Here is a 21,868-nt window from a genome sequence, read left to right as displayed (position 1 = left end):
ACTTAGAAGAAGCAAGTTAGTTTGAGCTATTGTCAAATTAATTTTTTAAAATATTCAGTAAAAGTTATAAAAGAAATATATAAATGTAATTCACCACATTATCAAATTAAAGAAGGAAAAACAGCATAATTGTCATGATAGTTATGGAAAAAGTGTTTATTAAAATTTACTACCTATTCTTGATAAGAAAAAATAGCTCTTGGCAAACTAGGAATAGAAGTGAAGTTCTTTAATTTGCCAGTTTTTACCAAAAGTAATAGCGAACATCATTCTTCATAGTAAAATGTTAGAGAAATTTCATTTAAATTCAGGAACAAAACAAGAATGACTCTGTCTGATAAATCTATTACAGAATGTATTGGAGGTCCCAGCCAGTACAGTAAAGAAAGAAAAAGAAATTAAATCCATAAGGATTTAAAAAGAAGAAATGGAAACTATCAATGATATAAATGGTCTGTAGACCATTAAGAATCTTAAAGGCTAGCAGTGAACTGTGAGATCAGTATAAATTATTGTGGCATTTCTATACATGAATAGCAAGTATTGAGAAAACACACATTTTTAAAAATACCATTTTTAATAGCAACAAAAATGTTGAGGTACTAGGAATATATCTAACAGAATATATGCCAGGTCTCAAGTCTAGGTAGATTAGGGATTACATGTAAAATGCAAATTTTTAAACAATTATATTAAAATGTAGAAAAATCTCTTTTTGACCTATGGATAGGGAAGGATTTAAGTAAGACCTAAATATTTTTAAGAGAAAAAATTTATCAATTTCACTATATGAAATTTGTGAATGTCTGTTCATCAACCATTAAACCAGAGCATGATTTAAAAAGACAAGCCACAAACTGGGAGAAGGTATTTTCAATACATGTAGCTGACTAAGAGCATCTAAAATAATAAAGAAATCCTGCAATTTAATAAGAAACAGATATTTCACTAAAGAGGAGACACAAACGCCAATAAACGTAAGTAGCTTACTTGTATGGGTAATGAGGAATATTCAGATGGAGATCACAATGAAAATTTTGCCATCAGTAAAATGCACTGCAGGTGGATGTGGGAGTTGGCTTCACTACTTTGGAAAGCAGTACTGAATATCTCATATCGTTGAGTATTCCTGTACCTTATGATATGGCAGTCCTACTTCTAGCAATATGCCCCAAAGAAGCACTTGCGAATGCCCTCCTGGAGACATGTACAATCATGCTCATCAAGCAACATTTGTATAGCACAACACTGGAAAGCCACAAAACAATAGAGACCCAAAAGTCTATCAGCAAGAGAATATATTAATCTTGGTGTATTCACACAGTGAATGTTCAGAGCAACAGTGAACTTAAGCTTGCCCAGCAATATGAATAAGTGTTTTAAACACAATGTTCAATTTAAAAAAAAGTACTAGAAGACTACATATAATAGTTTGCCATTTTGGTAGAGCTCAAAAACAAGCAAACTAAACCATATGCTTTAAGCATTCATGCAATTATAATAAAATTGTATTTTAAATGAATGGATTGTTAAACACCAAATCCAGAATGACTACTTCTGGTTGGGGAGAGACAAGGGCTTAGGCTAGGAGTGAAACACATGTACTGAGATGGTTTCATAAGAGTTTATTGTGAGTGCATTCATTATATACTTTATGACTAACATACAGTCTTATGAAAATGTATAAAAATATATTAAAAAGATAAAAATGAAAGTTTACCATATCTTTCATATAACGTAGTGATTTATCTGTAAATAGCTCATTTTTATGTTCATTTATAGTAACAGGTATGATATTTTAAAATATTCTATTAAGTTAGTCAAGAATTTTTGTATCTTAAATATATAATATTTAATCATATAAGTCTACTATTTCCTTCATTCAGTAGATGTTTATTTGAAATATTTAAATTTTAAGTATCTAAAATAGATCAGCTCTGTTTTAGAAATTGGAGAATAAAAATAAAGCATGCACACATAGACACACACATACTCTTCTGCTTTGAAGGTCTTCACATCATCATAATAAGTAAAATCTGAGGATATTACAGCAATTAAATGTCTCATTGGAAGTGATAGAAGGACTACATTCTGATACAGCTGTTAAAATTAAGCATCAACTATAAAATCAGATAATAAAATTCTTCCTCCTGATATAAAATATTCTTCACTCCCTTCAATAGTCTGCATTATTTAAAAATAAAGACATTTATTGGAATTTATGAAACTTATAATAATGAAATTTGTGATGATTAAGGGAAGGCTACCCATAAAAATGTTGCTATTAATTTGAAAAAATCTATCTTTTTCTGAGCTGAAGCTTCATGATATTGTAACAAATAGTAGAGGATTATACTTTTTATTGAAAATGTGATTAAATGTTTTGCAGGGTAAACTTTTCAAATGATGAAGTTTCTCAACAAAATCTAGTTAGCATTTTTTGTATGTTTCATTTGAGGAAAAATGCCTAGTTTGTTTAATGGCTAGTCTTAATTTTAATGTTTGGTGTGAAATTAATTGATCATGTGTCCCAACAGATAGCAGCAAGGAAATAATTAAATATGATGGAAATTTGACAAATCATGGAGAGAGAGTTTCTTTTAACTTTATGGAGTAATATGCCTTTCAAAATATGTACCTTTTAAAGATTGTTAAAAGTTTGGAATTATTTATTTCAAAATTCTTACTATTCTAACTTAGTATTTTCAGTGACTGCAACTTATTTTTTTGACACTCATGTAATGTATAAAAATCTTTGATATTTGTTTTAAAATGCACAAGATATTTATTTTTAGTTGAAATCAGTTTCATCCTACTTTTTTGTCTCAGTGTCACCTCCAGCTGCAATCATTGCCAGAAGGTTAGTGCTGGGATTCTAAGATTTTGACACAATCATTTGTTCTTTTTCTTTTTTTTTTTTTTTTTTTTTTTTTGAGGTACTGCAGACGTGTCCGAATGATTTAATATCTGTTATAAAGTTAAATAGTCCTTAAGTTTTGAAACCATATCCTGTTTTTGGCCTTTGCTTTGTGTGTTGTTTGCACTGGCTGTTTCTGAATTGACTTTGATGTAAGTCTATTGGCTCTGCAAATGTTTACTAATATTTGACCGTATGAAGGGATTGATTTGTGTTTTTGAGCATGTTCCATAACCTTTATGGACTCTGATCCTTACTACTTTACTCCCATCATAAGTGAGATATGATTTCCAAAGGGTTATTTATGACATTTTTTGACTGATTGGGGTGCAGTTTAGAATTAAATGCAAAAAACACAAAGATGTGCTTGTTTTAAAGTGTACTTTTCATTATAATTCTTAAACTCCATTTAAAAGTACAAAAATTATTGTTTGTTTTTTTGAAAGAACATCACCGGTAAGTAATTCTTAATGGTTAATCCATTTACTAATGATGCATCTGCATTGCTACCAGTGCTTAATGGCCTTCTATGAAAGAGTCTTTCTGATTTTAACTTTTTGTTTCAGTACATTAAATAGACCTGACTAATTATTTATTTTCCCATAATATTGCTAAAAGCTCTGAGTTCTCATTGCCTAGAGAAGGATTATTTTGTAAGTGTATCAACAAATAATGAAAATGGAAAGAACGACAATTTTTTTCATTTTAATCCTTAATGAATTTCATTTTACAAAGAACATTTCACTTCTTTAATATGGTTTTCCTTTTATAATAGATAACTGCCTACAATAGGCGCACCTTTGAGACTGCAAGGCATAATTTGATAATTAATATAATGTCTGCAGAAGGTATGTATGAAAATATGTTGATGATCATTTCCTTATTTACAAGAAGTATTTCATTATGTTTTATAACTACATAAAATATAGTTAAGAATTTTAAAATGCCACATACCTAATATAACTGATGAAATAATAAGATGTAGAAAAGAAAACTAAGCAATATCTAATTTGTTATAAAACATTATGGTGTGTTATGATGATGAAAAGCTCAGATAGGAAGCCAAACAGATAGTCTTCTTATTTCTCTAATCCTTTTTCATCACCTTAAAATGGGACTAACAATAGCATTTCTCTTATAAGTATGGAGTAAGGAGTCTACAAGTTAAGGCTGGAGTACTGCACTCCAGCTTAGCTGACAGGGTGAGACCCTGTCTCAAAAAAAAAAAATTACTAACTGCTTTTATTATTTATTTAAAAATTTACTGTAGGTAGTAGTATAAGTGTATGTGATAATGTAGGGTTTCTGGAGAACAAATAAACCATAACTTAGGGCACAATTTCCTTCCTAAATAATTAATAGTGTATTAGTAATTTGTAGAGTCTTTCAGCAATTTAAAGTTTCATATGCTCAAATTGTAAGTGATTTCCTAAGAATTTTGAAGGTTAGGGATAAGGAATTATTCTCAGAATTACACTCTCAAATATTTTGACCTTTTTAAAATCAATTGACTGGGAAAATACCGCCAAATACTTTGTAGTTAATTTTTTTTTTTTTTTTTTTTTTTTTTTTTTTTTTTTTTTGAGATGGAGTCTTGCTCTTGTGACCAGCCGGGAGGGCAGTGGTGTGATCTCGGCTCACTGCAACCTCTGCCTCCCGGGTTCAAGCCATTCTCCTGCCTCAGCCTCCCGAGTAGGTGCGATTACAGGCACCTGCCACTATGCTTGGCTAATTTTTTGTATTTTTAGTAGAGATGGGGTTTCACCATGTTGGCCAGGCTGGTCTCAAACTCCTGACCTCATGTGATCCACCTGCCTTGGCTTTCCAAAGTGCTGGGATTACAGGTGCAAACCACCACACCTGGCCTGTTGTTGAAATGTATAAATCATGAAATAATCCTCCCTATGTTAGATATCATTTATGAGGATGACAAGAGGGAAACAGATCCAGAATTTTTTTCCTTCTAAAAACAAGAAAACAATTGTGCATTCTTGATAGGGGAATTTTTGTTGCTATTTACTAGTGCAACTAAAAACAAATGAGCAAACACCAAACATTTTATCAGAACTTACTAATTTAGAATTAATGATAATGCAGTCAAGGCTGTTTTAAAAATTACTTTTACACTATATGAAAGAAGGAATTTCTGTAAAATTAAACATATGTATGGAGAGATTGCTTGAAGACTTAAACCCCCTTAAGTGAATGTTTTCCCCCAGGAGTTTACCAGTATCAATTGTAGACAACAAATGTGCAAGTTTAAAATTTAAAATGACCTTCATATATGAAAAGCAAGTCCAAGTGCCAGTTCTGTGGGCCTGGACAGAAGACTCCCTGTTCACTCTCCCACTCCCCAAAGGCTTTTGGTAGGTATTTATGTTTGGATCAGGGAGACTTTTGTTCTTGACTACAGTGGTGATTGGATGCTTACATGCTGTCTAAGCTGGCCCTGTAGAATTGGAATACACTTAATGAGCAGAATAATTGAAAAGTTTCCTTCCTCCTTGGGAATTCATCATTATAGTTATAAAGTTATACTACAGTGGCCTTGGACCATCTCACCTCACCATTATTTTCTCAAAGGGACTCGAAACTCTGTCAGGTGTGAGAGTCCCTACAAACTGAAAGCTTGGTCTATAATTTGAACTTCTTCCTTCTCAAATGTAGTCTCAGTGCTGTAGATACAGATTACTCAAGGCATCTCAATAGATGTTGTTGACATATGGGGACCCATGGTCAAGTAGATACTAATGGAAGACTGCTAGACAACTGAAGGATTGAAAATTGGCAGTAGGGCTCTTTGTCTAAATAAGGGGTTTGGAAGGTGTGCTAGTGAGAAGGAGTAGAAGACAGGTTTTAGAAGCCTCCACCATTACTCCAGGCAGTGCTTGTTCCTTTGCTTTTTATGTAGGGTTAGTGGCCCAAACGTATTTGAACCACATGCACCAAAGTCCATGCATTTGTCCTTGCTGGTCTAGAAAGAAATGTGCAGTGGGATGTACATCTTTGAGCATGGCCTACACTCATGTTATTTATCCCAGATTAGATTTAGGAAAAGAAATAACAAAAGTTGTATATCTGGGTAATCATGCTCTGTCCAACTCCCTGCCCAGCTGTCTCCTGTTCTGAGAGACCTAATGGGAAATTAGTCATGTAGACTCACACAGTATGAAGCTCAAGGAGAGTACATAAAGTGATTCTCTAAATTGGGTTTAGTGCCTCAGAGGCCTGCCACCAATCTGTTGGCCTACTGTTCTCTTGGCCTCTGTGATTTCCAAATATAGCAGGCATGGGATTTCCCCAGAGTTAGAAAGCTGCTGTGACTCATCTCTGGGAGTCCTGGCAGCAGCTCTTGGATGGGTAGATAGCAGGCAGCTGCCCAGCTCAGAGCCTCTGAGGGGTGTGGTGGAAACCACAGGCTTTGCAGCAGGTCTCAGAAAAGGAGCCATGAAGCGGGATCACATGGAACAGGAAAAGCCAGATAATAATTCTCCAAAAAGTAGCACTGATCATAAGAAAAAAGTTTTAGATACTTTTTAAGAAAACTGAATGTAAAAACATTGAATGGAATGAATAGATTTTAGACTTGTGGCATATTCAAAAGCTGCCTTTGATATTATTTATAAATATTTTATTATTTATTGCCAAGAAACTTTTTCATAACACATTTCTGCATGACTATTTCTAGGTATGCAGATAAATGTAGCATGATTAAGCTATTTATCTGTATAAAACAGGAAATTTATTTGCATAAATGAGAAGAAATATATTTTAGATTGCAGATGGGCTATACATTAAGCAAATCTAACAAAATTGTAAGCAGAACAAGTGACAATATAGGAGATAAGCAAAGAACTTTGTATGATTAGGGCTTTGAAAAACTAAGTCTTTAAAAAGTGATGACCAAACTCTAGAAAACTCTTGAAAATTCTGAAGCCATAGTTTCTTCTCTGACTTCATCTCAGGCATCAAATGTCCTTTAATAGGATGCTTCATAAGAAATAAGTTAACCAAGATTTCAGGTACTTAATGTAATTTTTATTTTTTGTTCATTAAATAAAAGTGGAATATCTTACAGATACATGAATTTTATTGACATAAATGAGAGGATATACATAGTGTAATTACTACTGGAGACTTCAAATCTGTGTAGCACCTAGAAGCATTTTCTTGTCCTTTTAAAGTACAAATTCAGATAATCAATCTTTTCATATTATTACAATTAAGCTAACATCTAATATTTTATAGGCTCCTACTATGTGTTGGGAGCTCTGCTGAGCACCTTATATATGCAGTCTCTTTTAGCATAGATAAAAATCATATGAGGTAAGTTCACATTATGAGATAAGCTTCTGGACCTCTCTAAAAATAAGCTTTCTCATAGGAAAGTATAATGAAAAATACAAACAGCTACTCACCCTCTTGTTGTGAGAATTAAATGTTCTAATTCACCTAAGTCCCCTAACTTGGCCTGCCTCATAGTAAATACATTTAAAAAATTAACCTTTATTCTTACAGAAATATTATTAAATAAACAGAAAGCTATTATTTATCATAAGAGAACAATTAGAATATAGAGAGTGATGATTTGTAATTGAAGAGTAGCATTTGAGTAACAAATTATCTTTATATATATTTACAGTTTCTTATATCGAAAGGCTGAGTTTGACATGGGGTTGTTTTAATATGTGAATCATGAAATATTTAGAGAGAAATTTTGATGACACATTGTGGAGGGAAAAACACCAAATCTCCAACAATGTGAAGTGGAATTCCATGAGAACTTTATAATTTTTCTAGAATATTTAATTATAGTGCAATTAAAAACTGTGGAATTGTTCTGGTTTTTAGAATTCCTATTGGACATATAATTGATTTTTATTTCAGAAAAACTAATATTTTAGCATGCTGCTGAAAGATCAGTAATATTATAAATTTAAAATGCAGATTTATCTTTTCTTAGTTGTTTTGCCAAATCCTGTGATTATAAATTGCCCTGATGAGTCTCTGGTGAGCCTTGGATTTTATTATATTGTAGATAAAGTTTTGTTTCTAATGTCGGTTACGTTTTTAGACACATCCTCTGTTATACAGAAAGCCTTTAAAGTCAGTATTAATATTGCTTCCTGCTGCCAGGATTATGACAGAACTCAACAAATTGCAAATTGTTCTTTTGTTTCCTTTTTAAAAGACTACTTCATTAAAGATATGCATGCCCTTTTTCACCAAAATTAGACTTCCCGTTGCCATATCAAGCAGAATTCTTCATTAAGAATATGAATGTAGAAGAAATGTTGGCCAGTGAGGTTCTTGGAGACTTTCTTGGGGCAGTGAAAAATGTGTGGCAGCCAGAGCGCCTGAATGCCATAAACATCACATCAGCCCTAGACAGGGGTGGCAGGGTGCCACTTCCCATTAATGACCTGAAGGAGGGGTAAGCAGACCTTTATCTCATTGCCTTAAATATAGATTTTTTAAATATGGTGATCTTATCAAACTTATTATAGATGGAAGATGGTCTATTGCATTTTTCTTTTTAATAAGAAATAGATATTGTAAAGATATGAACATACTAGTAATTTTCTATATTGACAAAGATATCGTGTTAATGGTTTTTTATATCTCAAGTTCCTGGTCTGTGAAATCTAATTGTAGATGAGGGTCAGCATCATAAATTACAGCACTAAGTCTTTTGTACCTTCCATAAAGAAGCTGATTATTTAGGGCCATGAATTTCAAAGGAAATTGACGCCCCAGTTATTAGCTGCAGAAGGATGCGCAGACTGCTGTAACTTTATTCTAGGAAACTATTTCTTCATCTTTAACATTCTTTCCACCATGTGTCGGTGACTGATGGCTGGGGTGGATTTGAAACCCATTCCTGTGACACAAAGGCCTAAAGCCTGACCTTGTCACTCACAAGCTGGGTGACACTGGGCAAACCCTGAACTCCTCTGTGCCTCAACTTCCTCATCTGTTCCTGTGGGGAACGGATGTTCTCCCTCAGAGTTGTTATAATGATTAAGTGAGATAATGCATTTGAAAGGTATTTGTCAATTCTCAAGCAGTGCAGATAGAAAGCATGACTTCTGACCTTGTGGAGGTCAAGAAACAATCCTGCCTGGGTAAAGTTATTATCAAGACAAACTTTGATGTTTAATTTTTAATATGTAGGTTGAGGCAGATTTGCTTCTCCTCCCTCAATCCTATAAAAGTATAGTCTGTGGAATAAATCACATTTTGCATAGCATATTCCCCTTTCAACTTCTCCTTCACCCATAATCCTGGAAACACTTTTATACAGGTGATATCTAGAATTAGCTAGAATACGTGGATTAGCAAGAATTCAATGTAAGGATAGCTTTAAAGGAGAACTATGTACACATGGATGCAGTCTGTGGGAATAGGTAGAAGGCAGATGGGGAAAAGCAGTGAGCTGTAAAGTCCAACCTGAAAATTTCAGAATTCAATTTTATCTTCTATTTTATAGCAATGGATTTTGAAGTCAGTCAAGCATACATAGAAGTCCTTTGAGGAAAATGGTTGCTTTATCTCTTGTCTATGTGCTGATTGGCTTTCTATATGAAAACATAATTCTAGAGCTTAAATTTTTACTTCATAGTTACAACATGGTTCTCTTTCCTATAAAGTAATTAAAGCAGAACCATAGAATGATATGAATGGGGCTATCTTCCCTGAAGGCATTCTCCAAATAAGGAGGTTTTAAAACAGTTTTCTTAAGGTAATGTGTTCCACAATTGTTAAAACAATGACCAAATAGTGTTGGAGGAAACAGCACAAAAACAAGGCATTGGTAGAGTTTTTCATTGTTGTGCTTTATTCTGGTCTCACTTTTTCTCCAGTTAGTAGTGCAGGTCCCACCTGTCGAGGTACTTTTAGAGCCTGAACTAAACTAAATTGAACCAAGCAACTCCCTAAACCAAACTGTGACCTAAAGCACTGCTTTCCAACTATGTCTAGCCTGAAAATTGCCAATAGAACATTACTGAAAATATAGATAGGTTCCTGGCCTTTGTTCCCCCTAGGGACTGATTCTTTGAGCCTAGGGCTGGGCCTGAGCGTGTGACTCTATATTAAGAACAGAATTTTTGTCCTACAAGTACTTGTTTGAGAATTCAATCACTGACTGACCCCCAACACCTGCTAGAGGGTGGCACATGCTGTCAGATATTTGAGAGAATCAGTCCCGTGGCATTTATTTGGACTCTTGTCTCAGATCCCTTCCCAACTTGAAATGCTTTCCATGAGTTTTAATTTAATGTTAAGCCTTAACCTTTACAAAATATTCATATGGAGTCTTTTAAAATAGCATTTCTATAAATTGTACACAATGCCAACTCTATTACTCCAGTGTCCCTATACAAACACTCATAAAGTAAAATCCTACTTGAGTTATAATTCAAAAAGAAAAGTTTGTCGCTGCAAATGATTTTGCATGTTTTCTTGAGTTGTTATATAACATCATGATAATAGAAACAATTTTTTAGCCCTATTGCCTTAAATTTAGAAAAAAAGATCCAATGCTTAACTAGTAATTTCTTTCCTTTTTACCCATGTATATTATGATTTTTAATTCACTTAATATACTTTCTGCCTTTGCATTTTCTTTTGAAAATATCAGGGGCTATAAATCCTTTAAAAATGAAATATTGAAAAGATCAAGAAATAGGGTCAGAGCTAGCAAAGGAATTATATCCTTTTTAAAAATTTTTGTTTAAAAATATATTCATACACTTCAGAAGTATTAATTAAGCACCTAATAAATGTATTCTGTGTAATACTTGGCATAAGTCTTAGTCCCAGATTTAAGAAAAAGATCTCCATGAAATTATTTCCTATTACACATGTCAGCCACAATTACTATATGCAAATTTTTTCATATTTGATATGTATAGTCAGTTAAACAGCAGATGACCAAGAGTAGCCCTCAGTAGTAGACCCTCAGAGTAAATCTACTACCCTTCTACTGCCTAAAGTGTAATTAAATGTCAGTCCCCAAGAGTCCAACCTGCAGCATCTCAGCTCCTCATCCTTCTTGATGAGCATTTTTTTTTTAATCTGGCAGAACTCACTGACAGCTTTCAAACTTCTCCTAAATCAAACAGAAAATGATTATAAAGATTTACTTCAAAGTGAATAAGCTCCTGCAAAGGAAGGCTGAGCCCTCTGAAAAGATTCATTTTCACTTGCCAGACCCATAACCCCAAGGCAACTGTGCTATCTCTGGGCATGGTCTTGGTGCTACTTTTGCTCCTAATGCTGAGCTAGAGGCTAAGGCCTCATGGATGTATTTAGCCTGGGATAAAGCTGGGGGAAGAAGAGCAGGTTCATATTTCATTCCAGGCATGTCATGGCTGCCAACCACAGGCGAGTGATGTAGTGTAAATGGTGGCTATGAAGGGAATGATGGGGTGTGAGGATTAAAGAATATACTCACTTTTCCTAAGAGATTGTCAAACCTACCACTATTTCCTCTGGTTACCAAAGCATGTGGATCCAGTTTCAGTCAGCAACAGAGAATCCTAGTTTATTCTCTAGACCATCTCACAAAGTACTCCCGCTGATTGTCTGCTTTTTGCTGTATGTCAGAGGCCTCAGTGAGAAGTTATAGTTGAGGAAAAGAATGGAAATCAATGGCTGCCCAATATTGGTCTGATGGAAAGTCATGATCCTGGGCCAATTTCAGTAGGGTTCTGAAATTGTCTCTATTTATTGTAACTTACAGAATTGCCCTTTATCCCTTTTTTTTTTTTTTTTTTTTTTTGGTCACGCGGGCTAGAATGCAGTGGTGGGATCTCGACTCACTGGAACCTCTGCCTCCTGGGTTCAAGTGATTCTCCTATCTCAGCCTCCTGAGTAGCTGAGATTACAGGCTCCTGCCACCATGCCTGGCTAATTTTTATATTTTTAGTAGAGATGGAGTTTCATCATGTTGGCCAGGCTGGTCTGGAACTCCTGACCATGTGATCTACCCGCCTCAGACTCCCAGAGTGCTGGGATTACAGGCATGAGCCACCGTGCCTGGCCGAATTGCCCTTTATTCTTAAATGATGTCCCTTCTATAATTTTGGTTCAACTATGCTTTCTTTTATGGAATAGTGGTGATATAGAAATATTTGCAAATGCCTTTAATATAAAATTGGAAATCTGTATCAATTTTTATATCAAAAAACAAATGAAGTCAATGCAACTATATGTTTAGTATCTACTCTTCTGAATTCTATCTTTTTTTCTTTCATAGTTTAAGGTTTATTCAGTATTTTTTAAATGTGAGAATATTTTATTAGTCTTTGGAGTAGAGCGATTTTAAAAACACAATCTAGGCTTGCAGTCTACTAGGGAGTAGGCAAATAATCAGATAATTAAAATCAGTGTTTTAAGTACCACAATTGAGGCATCACAGAGAGGGCTCCTCTCTCATTACAGTTCTACACCTGGAAAAGGTTTATAGAGGATCTGAAGGCTGACTGATTTGAAAATATAAGTACAAATTAGCGTGCTGACAAAATGAGAAACAGGAACGCTATGCAGGGGTAAAGGCTTGGGCAAGTCCCTTAGGTGGGAGAGAGCATAGTGGATTCAGAAATCTACTTTGTGTGGAAATGGAGAAAGATCCAGAAGGGGCAAAGACCAGATCATGTAAGACCTTGTCTTCTGGGAAAAGTTATTTGGATTTCATCCTGAAGCATTAGGACCTGTGCAGAAAATGGTTGATACTAAAGTTTTTGTTTTAGAGAGATCACACTTGTAGAATAGGGAAGACTGAATGGAGGAAATGCTGTGTGGATATAGGTGCTGGGATTTTAGGGGACCCAATAGCATCCATTTTCCCCTGCCAGAGGATACATGAACAAGAGGAACATGAACACATGAAAAAATTCTTTTAGAATTCAGTGCCAATAAAACATTTAGGTCTCTAAGGAATAGTCATGCTTTCCTCTCTCTAATGATGAGAACTGTGACATTTACTGTGTTTTTTTTTTTTTTAAATTTCAATTTGGGTACAAGAAAATTCAGTGCCAAATGCAGTGCTCTGGCTTGCAAGATAATTATTAGTCCTGTCGAGTTTTCAATGTTTTCCTAATTTCTGGTGACTTTTTCACTTGTTTATTTTATTATATGTGTTTCGCTATAATCCCATACATCTTTCATTCTTTATTTTTCATCTTAATTTTATTGATTAATTGCAGATATGTACATTAAAACGAAGCAGGGTGGAAGAAAAGGCAGGAAGTTTGGTGCTGCTGCTTTTGAGAGCTCAACATTTCCCAGGCAACATGTAACATATATGGACATATTCTTCTCTAAACTGTCTTTTATCTTCTATATACATAAAATAACAAAGTATGTTCATTAATTGGACAATTAGGAAAAAATACAATCATTGGATCCATTTATTTGGTTATTGCTGTAAAAGGTGGAGTTTTGACTTAAATTATTTACCATTACTTGTTTCTTCACATTATAAATCTAAAGGCCTCAATAAATGCATTTTACCTCAAAGAAGAGAAATTGAATTGTTCAAATTGAAAGGAAAAAATTCTTCACAAGAAACAACTCTATCTAGTGTACTCCAGTCTCTAATATTTTGAAGTACCAGGTTTTGTTAGCATTCATTGAGAGTCTTATACTTGATAATAGCCTCCTGTCTCATCTGTTTATACACATTTGAAATTTTGAAAACATGTGGTAGGGTCATAAAGGTAAAGATCATTCTCATTTTACTTCATACAAATTTAAAATTTTGACATATCAAAAACTAGGTGAAAGGAAAACAACAGATTACAAAAAACATAATTTTAGCATGTGTAGCATAGTTATTATTTTTACACATGGACTCGGACAAAATTACATATTTTAAAAAGCTAGCATGTTCAAACTTAGTGATTCTATAAAAGAAGCCATAAATATACTTTTTAGAAAAACTTAATGAGACAAATCCAATATCTACTGCTTTTGAGCATGACATTTGTGTTCCGTTTGTTTTTAAACTGGTATAATGCTTTTCATTCATGCATTCATTTAGCCAATAGGCTACTTGAGGACAGTGGCAAAGACTAGGTTCAAGGAGCACCATTAAGGGGCTGTTCCTTCACTCCCTTTGGAAGGTGATGGTGACTAGAACTACAGTTCTAGCAGTGGGACAAAACAAAGTGGACAGGTGTGTATGAGAGTTATTTCAGGGTAAATGTCAGAGACTGATGATGGATTAAATATGTGGAGAGAAGGAGAGGAGTCAAAGAGATGGTGCTTGAGTTCATGACTTGAGCATTTGGGGATGTCAATCACCGAGAGAGAAGATAGAAGGAGGAACAGGTGGAGGTGGGGTGGAGTAATGATGAGCTCAGTTTGGAACATATTAAGTTGAAAAGCTTATGGATCATCCAAGTAGAGATGAAAGTAATTTGGCAATATGTGTCAACTGTCATAAAAATGTTTCCACTTCTAGACCTCTCTTTTAGGATAGTCACATTAAAGAATATGTAGTGATAGTCTTTGTAATATTATTTATAACTTCAAAAAATTGGAAGCAACTTAGTTGTCCAACTCTGAAATAATTGCAAAATAAATCATATGTACTTAAAAAATTATATTGCCATAAAACTATAATTACAAAGACTACAATGTGGAATATGCTTAGATGTAGTAAGTGAAAAAGCAGGACACACAATTATATTTTAGAGATTATTGCAATTAGATTAAAATATATGCATTTGAAAAATATTCTGCAAGGTACATTGGAAAATGAAAATAGTTCTCTTGGCAATATAAATGAGATTTGCTTTTATACCTCAGATTTTCTTTAATGTTTTTATATTGCTTTTATAATTTAAGGAAAGAAACATTTCAAAGCATGAAAATCTCTTATGCCCATTCATGTTACCTTGAAAGGAATTAATTAAAAATCTTACGGCCCGGCGCGGTGGCTCAAGCCTGTAATCCCAGCACTTTGGGAGGCTGAGACGGGTGGATCACAAGGTCAGGAGATCGAGACCATCCTGGCTAACCCGGTGAAACCCCGTCTCTACTAAAAAATACAAAAAACTAGCCGGGCGCGGTGGCGGGCGCCTGTAATCCCAGCTACTCGGAGGCTGAGGCAGGAGAATGGCGTAAACCCGGGAGGCGGAGCTTGCAGTGAGCTGAGATCCGGCCACTGCACTCCAGCCTGGGCGACAGAGCGAGACTCTGTCTCAAAAAAAAAAAAAAAAAAAAATCTTACTAATTGCAAATACAAATCAATGTCTTGTCTAAGCAAGAGGGCCATTAACAGTTGTAAGAAACATTCATTTTATCTCTGTCCTTACAAATATATTTCACAATTACCAAGGAAAAATACGGTGTTGGCTTGGTAGTTATTAAGAGGATAGAAACTGAATGTATGCAAGGCTTAAAAGTAATAACTTGTTTAAATTGAATATGTTTATATCCACTGATCATCTAAATACCAATAGTTTCTCATATCTACTTTTGTTCTGAATTTTTACTTTGATCTTTAATTTTAGTCAATTATTTACTATTTGTTTCCCAAAGGTACAATAGGTTTTTTAAAAAATAATCTTTCAAATTAGTCTTAAATCCTAATACAAATTTGATGTGAAGAGCAAATGAATTTGTGTGAACATACTCTCGAACACAGTTGTCATCTCAGGCTTGGTCGTGACTTCATATTTACATTTACATAGCTTTGAACTTTTGTGCTGTACTTTTATTTCATTTTTAAAAAATAACAGCTTTATTGAGATATAATTCACATATCATACAATGCACCTATCTAAAATGTACAATTTTAAATCGTGATTTTTAGTAAATTCACAAAGTCATGCAATCATTATTATAATCAATTTTAGAAAGTTTTATTATCCCAACACCACACACCCACCCTTGTACCCATTAGCAGTCACCACCACCCCTACCCCTAGGCAGCCACTAAGGTACTTGCTGTCTCTATCAAGTGCCTATTCTGGACATTTTGTATAAATGGAATTATATAATACATGGTCTTCTGTGACTGGCTTCTTTCACTTTGTATAACATTTTCAAGTTTCATCTATGTTGTAGAATAAATTAGTATTTCATTTTTAATCATGGAGTAATATTCTGTTTTATGGATATGCCACCTTTTGTTTATCCATTTATAAGCTGATGAGCATTTGGGTTGTTTTCAGTTGTTGACTATTATGAACGATGTCATTGTGAACATTCATGTACAAGTCTTTGTGTAGACATATATTTTCACTTTTCTTAAGTATATCCCTAGGAATCGAGTTGCTGGGTCATATGGTAACTCTATATTTAACATTTGGAAGAATTGCCAGACTGTTTTCCAAAGCAGATGTATTTTACATTTCCACCAGCAAAATAGGAGAGTTCCAACTGTTCCACATCTTCACCAGCACTAGCTATTATCTGTCTTTTTGATTATAACCATCCTAGTGAAAGTGAAGTGGTATCTCATTGTGATTTTGATTTCTATTTTGCTGATGGCCAGTGATGCTGAGCATCTCTTCATATGTGTATTAGATATCTAGATATCATTTTTGGAAACAGGTCTACTCATATCCTTTGCCATTTTTAATTGAATTATTCATCTTTTGATCAAGTTTTAAGAGTCTTTTATATGTTCTATATACAAGTCCTTTATTAAATATATGATTTGCAGATATTTTCTCCTATTTCATGGATTGTCTTCACTTTTCTGAATGGTGTTCTTTGAAGCACAGAACTTTTTTTATTTTGATAGAGTTCAATTTATCTATTTTTTTTTTTTCTGTTACTGCTGGAGTTTTGGTGTCATATTTTAAAAAATCATTGCCTAATCCAAGGTCATATTTATGCCTGTTTTCCTCTCAGAGTGTAATAGTTTTAGCTCTTAAAGTCTTTGAATTTTTTGTGTGTATACTATTTTTTAGAGAATTTTTAGGTTTATAGAAAAATTAAGCGTAAGGTGCAGATATTACTTTTGCATCGCCTCCCCCATTATCAACATCCCTCACCAGAGTGGTACATTTGTTACAAATGATGAACCTACATTGACAAATCACTATCACCCAAAGTCCCTACCTTACATTAGGTGTCACTCTTAGTGGTTTACATTCTGTGGGTTTGGACAAATGTATAATGACATGTTTCCACCATTATAGTATCATACAGAGTAGTTTCACTGCTCTAAAAGTCATCTATGTTCCACCTGTTCATCCCTCCTTCCCCCCAACTTCTGGCAATCATTGATGTTTTTACTGTCTTTATAGTGGTTTTTCCTCCAGAATGTCATATAATTGGAATCATATAGTCTGTAGCCTTTCCATAGTGGCTTATTTCACTTAGTAATATGCTTTTAAGTTTCTTCCATACCATTTCATGACTAGATAGCTTATTCCTTTTTAGCACTGAATAATATTCCATTTTCTGGATGTACCACAGTTTAATTATCATTCACCTACTGGAGGACATCTTGGTTGTCCCCACATTTTGGCAGTCATGAACAAAGCTGCTATAGACATCCATGTGCAGGCTTCTGTGTGGAAGTAAGTTTTTAACTCCTTTGGGTAAATATAGGGAGAGTGATAGCTGGATCATATGGTAAAAGTATGTTATTTTGTAAGAAACTGCCAAGCTGTCTTCCAAATTGGCTACACCATCTTGCATTCCCACCAGCAATGAATAAAAGTTGCTGGTTGCTTCACATCCTTGCCAGCATTTGATATTGCCACTGTTCTGGATTTTGGCCAATCTGTGTGTTGCATATCTCACTGTTTTCATTTGTCTTTCTGTGATGATATGTGAAGTGGAGCATCTTTTCATGTGCATATTTACCACGAGTATATCTTCTATGGTGAGGCGTCTGTTAAGGTCTCTGGGTTGTTGTTGTTGTTGTTAAGACAGAGTCGTACTGTATCGCCCAGGCTGGAGTGCGGGGTTGTGATCTTGGCTCACTGAAGCCTCTGCCTCCTGGGTTCAAGAGATTCTCATGCCTCAGCTTCCCAAGTCAAGTAGCTGGGAATATAGGAGCATGCCACCAAACACAGATAATTTTTGTATCTTCAGTACAGATGGGGTTTCGCCATGGTGGTGAGGCTGATCTCAAACACCTGGCCTCAAGTGATCTGCCCACCTTGGCCTCCAAAAGTGCGGAGATTACAGGCTTGAGCCACTGCATCAGGCCTCTGGCCCATTTTTAATTGGATTGTTTGTTGTTTTATATTTTAAGTGTTTTTTGAATAACAGTCCTTTATCAGATATGCATTTTGCAAATATTTCCTTCTAGTCTGTGGCTTCTTGTATTACTGGGAGTCTTTTGCAGAAGAGAAATTTTTAATTTTAATTAAGTCCATCTCGTCAGTTCTTTCTTTCATGGATTGTGCCTTTGGTGTTGTAACTAAAAAGTCATCATCAAATCCAAGGTCATCTCGATTTTCTCCTCTATTATCTTCTAGGAGTTTCATAGTTTTGCAGTTTGCATGTAGATCTGTGATGCATTTTGAGTTAATTTTTGTGAAGGGCATATGTGTCTAGATTCATTTTTTACATGTATAAGTCTAGTTTTTTCAACACCATTTATTCGAAAGACTGTCTTTCCTCCATTGTATTGCCTTTGCTCCTTTACCACAGATTACTTGAATAGATTTATGTGAGTCTATTTCTAAATGTGTATTCTGTTCCATTGATCTGTTTTGTCAGTTGTTTCCCAATACTGCACTGTCTTGATTGCTGTAGCTTTATAGTAAATCTTGATGTTGGGTAGTGTCCTCAAAATTTGTTCTTCTCCTTCAATATTGTTTTGGCTATTCTGGGTCTTCTGTTTCTCCATATAAACTTTAGAATAAGTTTGTTAACATCTGCAAAATAACTTGCTGAGATTATGATTGAGATTACATTGAATCTATAATTAATTTGGAAAGAACTGACATAAGGACAATATTTAGTCTTCCTATCCATAAACATGGAATATCTCTCCATTTATTTAGTTCTTTAATCAGTTCTTTGATTTCTTTAATCAGTTTTGTAATTTTCCTCATACAGATCTTGTACCTATTTTATTAGACTTATATTTATATATAAGTATTTTATTTTGGAGGGTACTCTGCGCCTAGGCTGGAGTGCAGTGGCACAATCTTGGCTCACTGTAACCTCTGCCTGCCGGATTCAACCCCTGGCTCAGCCTCCTGAGAAGCTGGGACTACAGGCGTGACCACGCCCAGCTAATTTTTGTATTTTTAGTAGAGATGGTTTTGCCACGTTGACCAGGCTGGTCTCAAACTTCTGACCTCAGGTTATCCACCTGCCTCGGTCTCCAAAAGTGCTGGGATTACAGGTGTTAGCCACCACACTCGGCCTGTGTTTTTAATTTCAAGTTCTACCTGTTCTAGGAAAGTGATTGACTTTAGCATATTAATCTTACTATCAGCTGTATCAGCTCTTGCCTCATGTATTTTGATGCTTTCTGTTTTGGTAGGTTATTACTGATTCCTGCAACCTTGCTGTAATCACTTACTAGTTTTAGGAGTTTTTAATCAATTCTTTTGAATCATATCATCTGCAAAGATAGTATTTGATCTTTTCAAATCTGTATACTTTTTATTATCTTTTTGTCTTTTATTACATTAGTTAGGACTTCCAGTATGATGTTAAAAAACAGTGATGAGAGGCAACATTCTTAACTTTTTCCTGATGCTAGTGGGAAAACTTCAAGTTTCTCATCATTTAGAGTAATGTTAGCTCTAGGTGTCAAATTGAGGAAATCCCTCTCTATTCCTAATTTACTAAGAATTTTTTTTTTTCCACAAATTGCCATTGGATTTTGTCAAATGCATTTCCTGCATCTGTTGATGATGTCATGTGATTTTTCTTCTTTAGCCTGTTGATGTGATATTAACTGATTTTTGGATGTTGAACTAGCCTTGCATAACTGGGGAAAGTCCCAATTGATCATTGTGTATAATTCCTTTTATACGTTGTTGAATCTGATTTGCTAATATTTTGTTGAGGATTTTTGCACCTGTGTTTATGAGAGATGCTGGTATGGTGTGTAGTTTCTTTTCATGTAATGTTGTTTTCTGGTTTTGGTATTAAGGTAATTTTGGTTTCACAGAATGAGATAGGAAGTATTCTTTTGGCTTTTGTCTTCTGAGAAATATTGTAGAGTGTTGGCATAATTTCTCTTTTAAATATCTGGTAGAATTCAACAATGAACCCATCTGTACCTGATGCTTTCTTTTTTAGAATATTAATTATTGATTCAATTTCTTTACTACATATAGGCCCTGTGCAGATTATCTGATTTTTATTATTATTTTTTTCTTCTGCTTACTTTGGATTTGACTTGTTCTTCTTTTTCTAGTTTCCTGAGGGGGAAGTTTCAATTATTGATTTTAGATCTTGCTTCTTTTCTAATGTATGCATTCAATGCTATGAATTTCCTTCTAAGTATTGCTTTTGCTGAATTGTAAACATTTTGATAAGTTATGGTTTCATTTTCATTTAATTCAGAATATTTTCAGGTTTCATTCAAGATTTCTCCTTTAATCCATGTGCTATTTTTGAAGGATGTTGCTTAGTCTCCTAGTAGTTTGGGGTTTTTCAGTTATCTTTTGATATTGAGTTCCAGTTTAATTCTACTGTGGTCTGAGAGCAGACAGTATATGATTTCCATTCTTTTAAATTTGTTAATTTTTTATGGTCTGGAATGTTGTTAAATGTTTCATGTGAACTTAAGAAGAATGTGTATTCTGCTATTTTTGGATGAAGTAGTCTCTAAGTGTCTATTAAAACCTGTCGACTAATGATGATACTGAGTTTCACTATGTCTTTACCAATTTTCTGCCTGCTGGTTGTGTCCATTTCTGATAGAGAGATGTTGAAATGTCCAACTATAATAGTAGATTCATCTGTTTCTCTTTGCACTTCTATCAGCTCTTGCCTCATGTATTTTGATGCACTGTTATTAGGCACATACACATTAAGGAGTGATTTATGTTCTTAAAGAATTGACCTCTTTATCATTATGTAATGCCTTTCTTTGTCTCTGATACGTTTCCTTGCTATGAGGTTGGCTCTGTCTGAAATTAATATAGCTCCTCCTGCTTTTTAGAGTTATTGTTAGCATAGTATATCTTTCTCCACCCATTTACTTTTAATGTATATATGTCTTCATATTTAAAGTAGGTATTTTTTGTAAACAGAGTATAGTTGGATCTTGTTTTTCAATCCACTCTGATAGTCTCTGTCTTTTCATTGGGGTATTTAGATTTAGACCATGGATGATTAAAGTGATTATTGAGGCAAGCCATGGTAGCTCATGCCTGTAATTCCAGCACTTTGGGAGGCAGAGGCAGGCAGATCACCTGAGGTCAGGAGTTCGAGACCAGCCTAGCCAACATGGTAAAAACCCATCTCTACCGAAAATACAAAAATTAGCTGGGTGTGGTGGTGGGCACCTGTAGTCCCAGCTACTTGGGAGGCCGAGGCAGGAGAATCGCTTGAACCCAGGAGGCGGAAGTTGCAGTGAGCCGAGATCTGCACTCCAGCCTGGGTGACAGGGCGAGACTCTGCCTCAAAAATAAAATAACAAAATAAAATAAAATAAAATAACCATATTTGTTACTGCTTTCTGTTTGTTGCCTTTGTTTTTTGTTTCTATTTTTGTCTTTCACTCTTTTCCCACTTTTTATAGTTTTCATTGAGCAGTTTTTATGATTGCTTTCTCTCCTCTTTTAACCTATCAGTTGTATTTTTTAAACTTCTTTCAGTGATTGTCTTAGAGTTTGCAATATACATATAAAACCAATCCAAGTTCACTTTCAAATAACACTATATGGTACATCTAGTTCTAGATCCTTGAGGAATCGCCATACTGTTTTCCATAATGGTTGAACTAGTTTACAATCCCACCAACAGTGTAAAAGTGATTTCTTTTCAAACTTCCTCCTTTCC

The 21,868-nt window shown here is 34.6% G+C and overlaps 1 protein-coding gene across 6 annotated transcripts in view; it reads left to right on the top strand.

The window, feature by feature from the left end:
- The window catches only part of SGCE (sarcoglycan, epsilon), a 72,841-nt gene that overhangs the window by 29,629 nt on the left and 21,344 nt on the right, over positions 1–21,868 (top strand). For all 6 annotated transcript variants that reach the window (XM_011974679.1, XM_011974677.1, XM_011974678.1 and 3 more), the window contains 2 exons: positions 3,693–3,765; positions 8,153–8,351. In XM_011974679.1, the coding sequence (XP_011830069.1) occupies positions 3,693–3,765; positions 8,153–8,351 (272 nt within the window). The remainder of the gene's footprint in view (positions 1–3,692; positions 3,766–8,152; positions 8,352–21,868) is intronic.

This window comes from Mandrillus leucophaeus, unplaced genomic scaffold, assembly GCF_000951045.1.
Source record: "Mandrillus leucophaeus isolate KB7577 unplaced genomic scaffold, Mleu.le_1.0 Scaffold148, whole genome shotgun sequence".
Classification (NCBI taxonomy): Eukaryota; Metazoa; Chordata; class Mammalia; order Primates; family Cercopithecidae; genus Mandrillus; species Mandrillus leucophaeus.
Note: the sequence above shows the minus strand (reverse complement) of the source record. Positions and strands in the feature narration are given on the sequence as shown.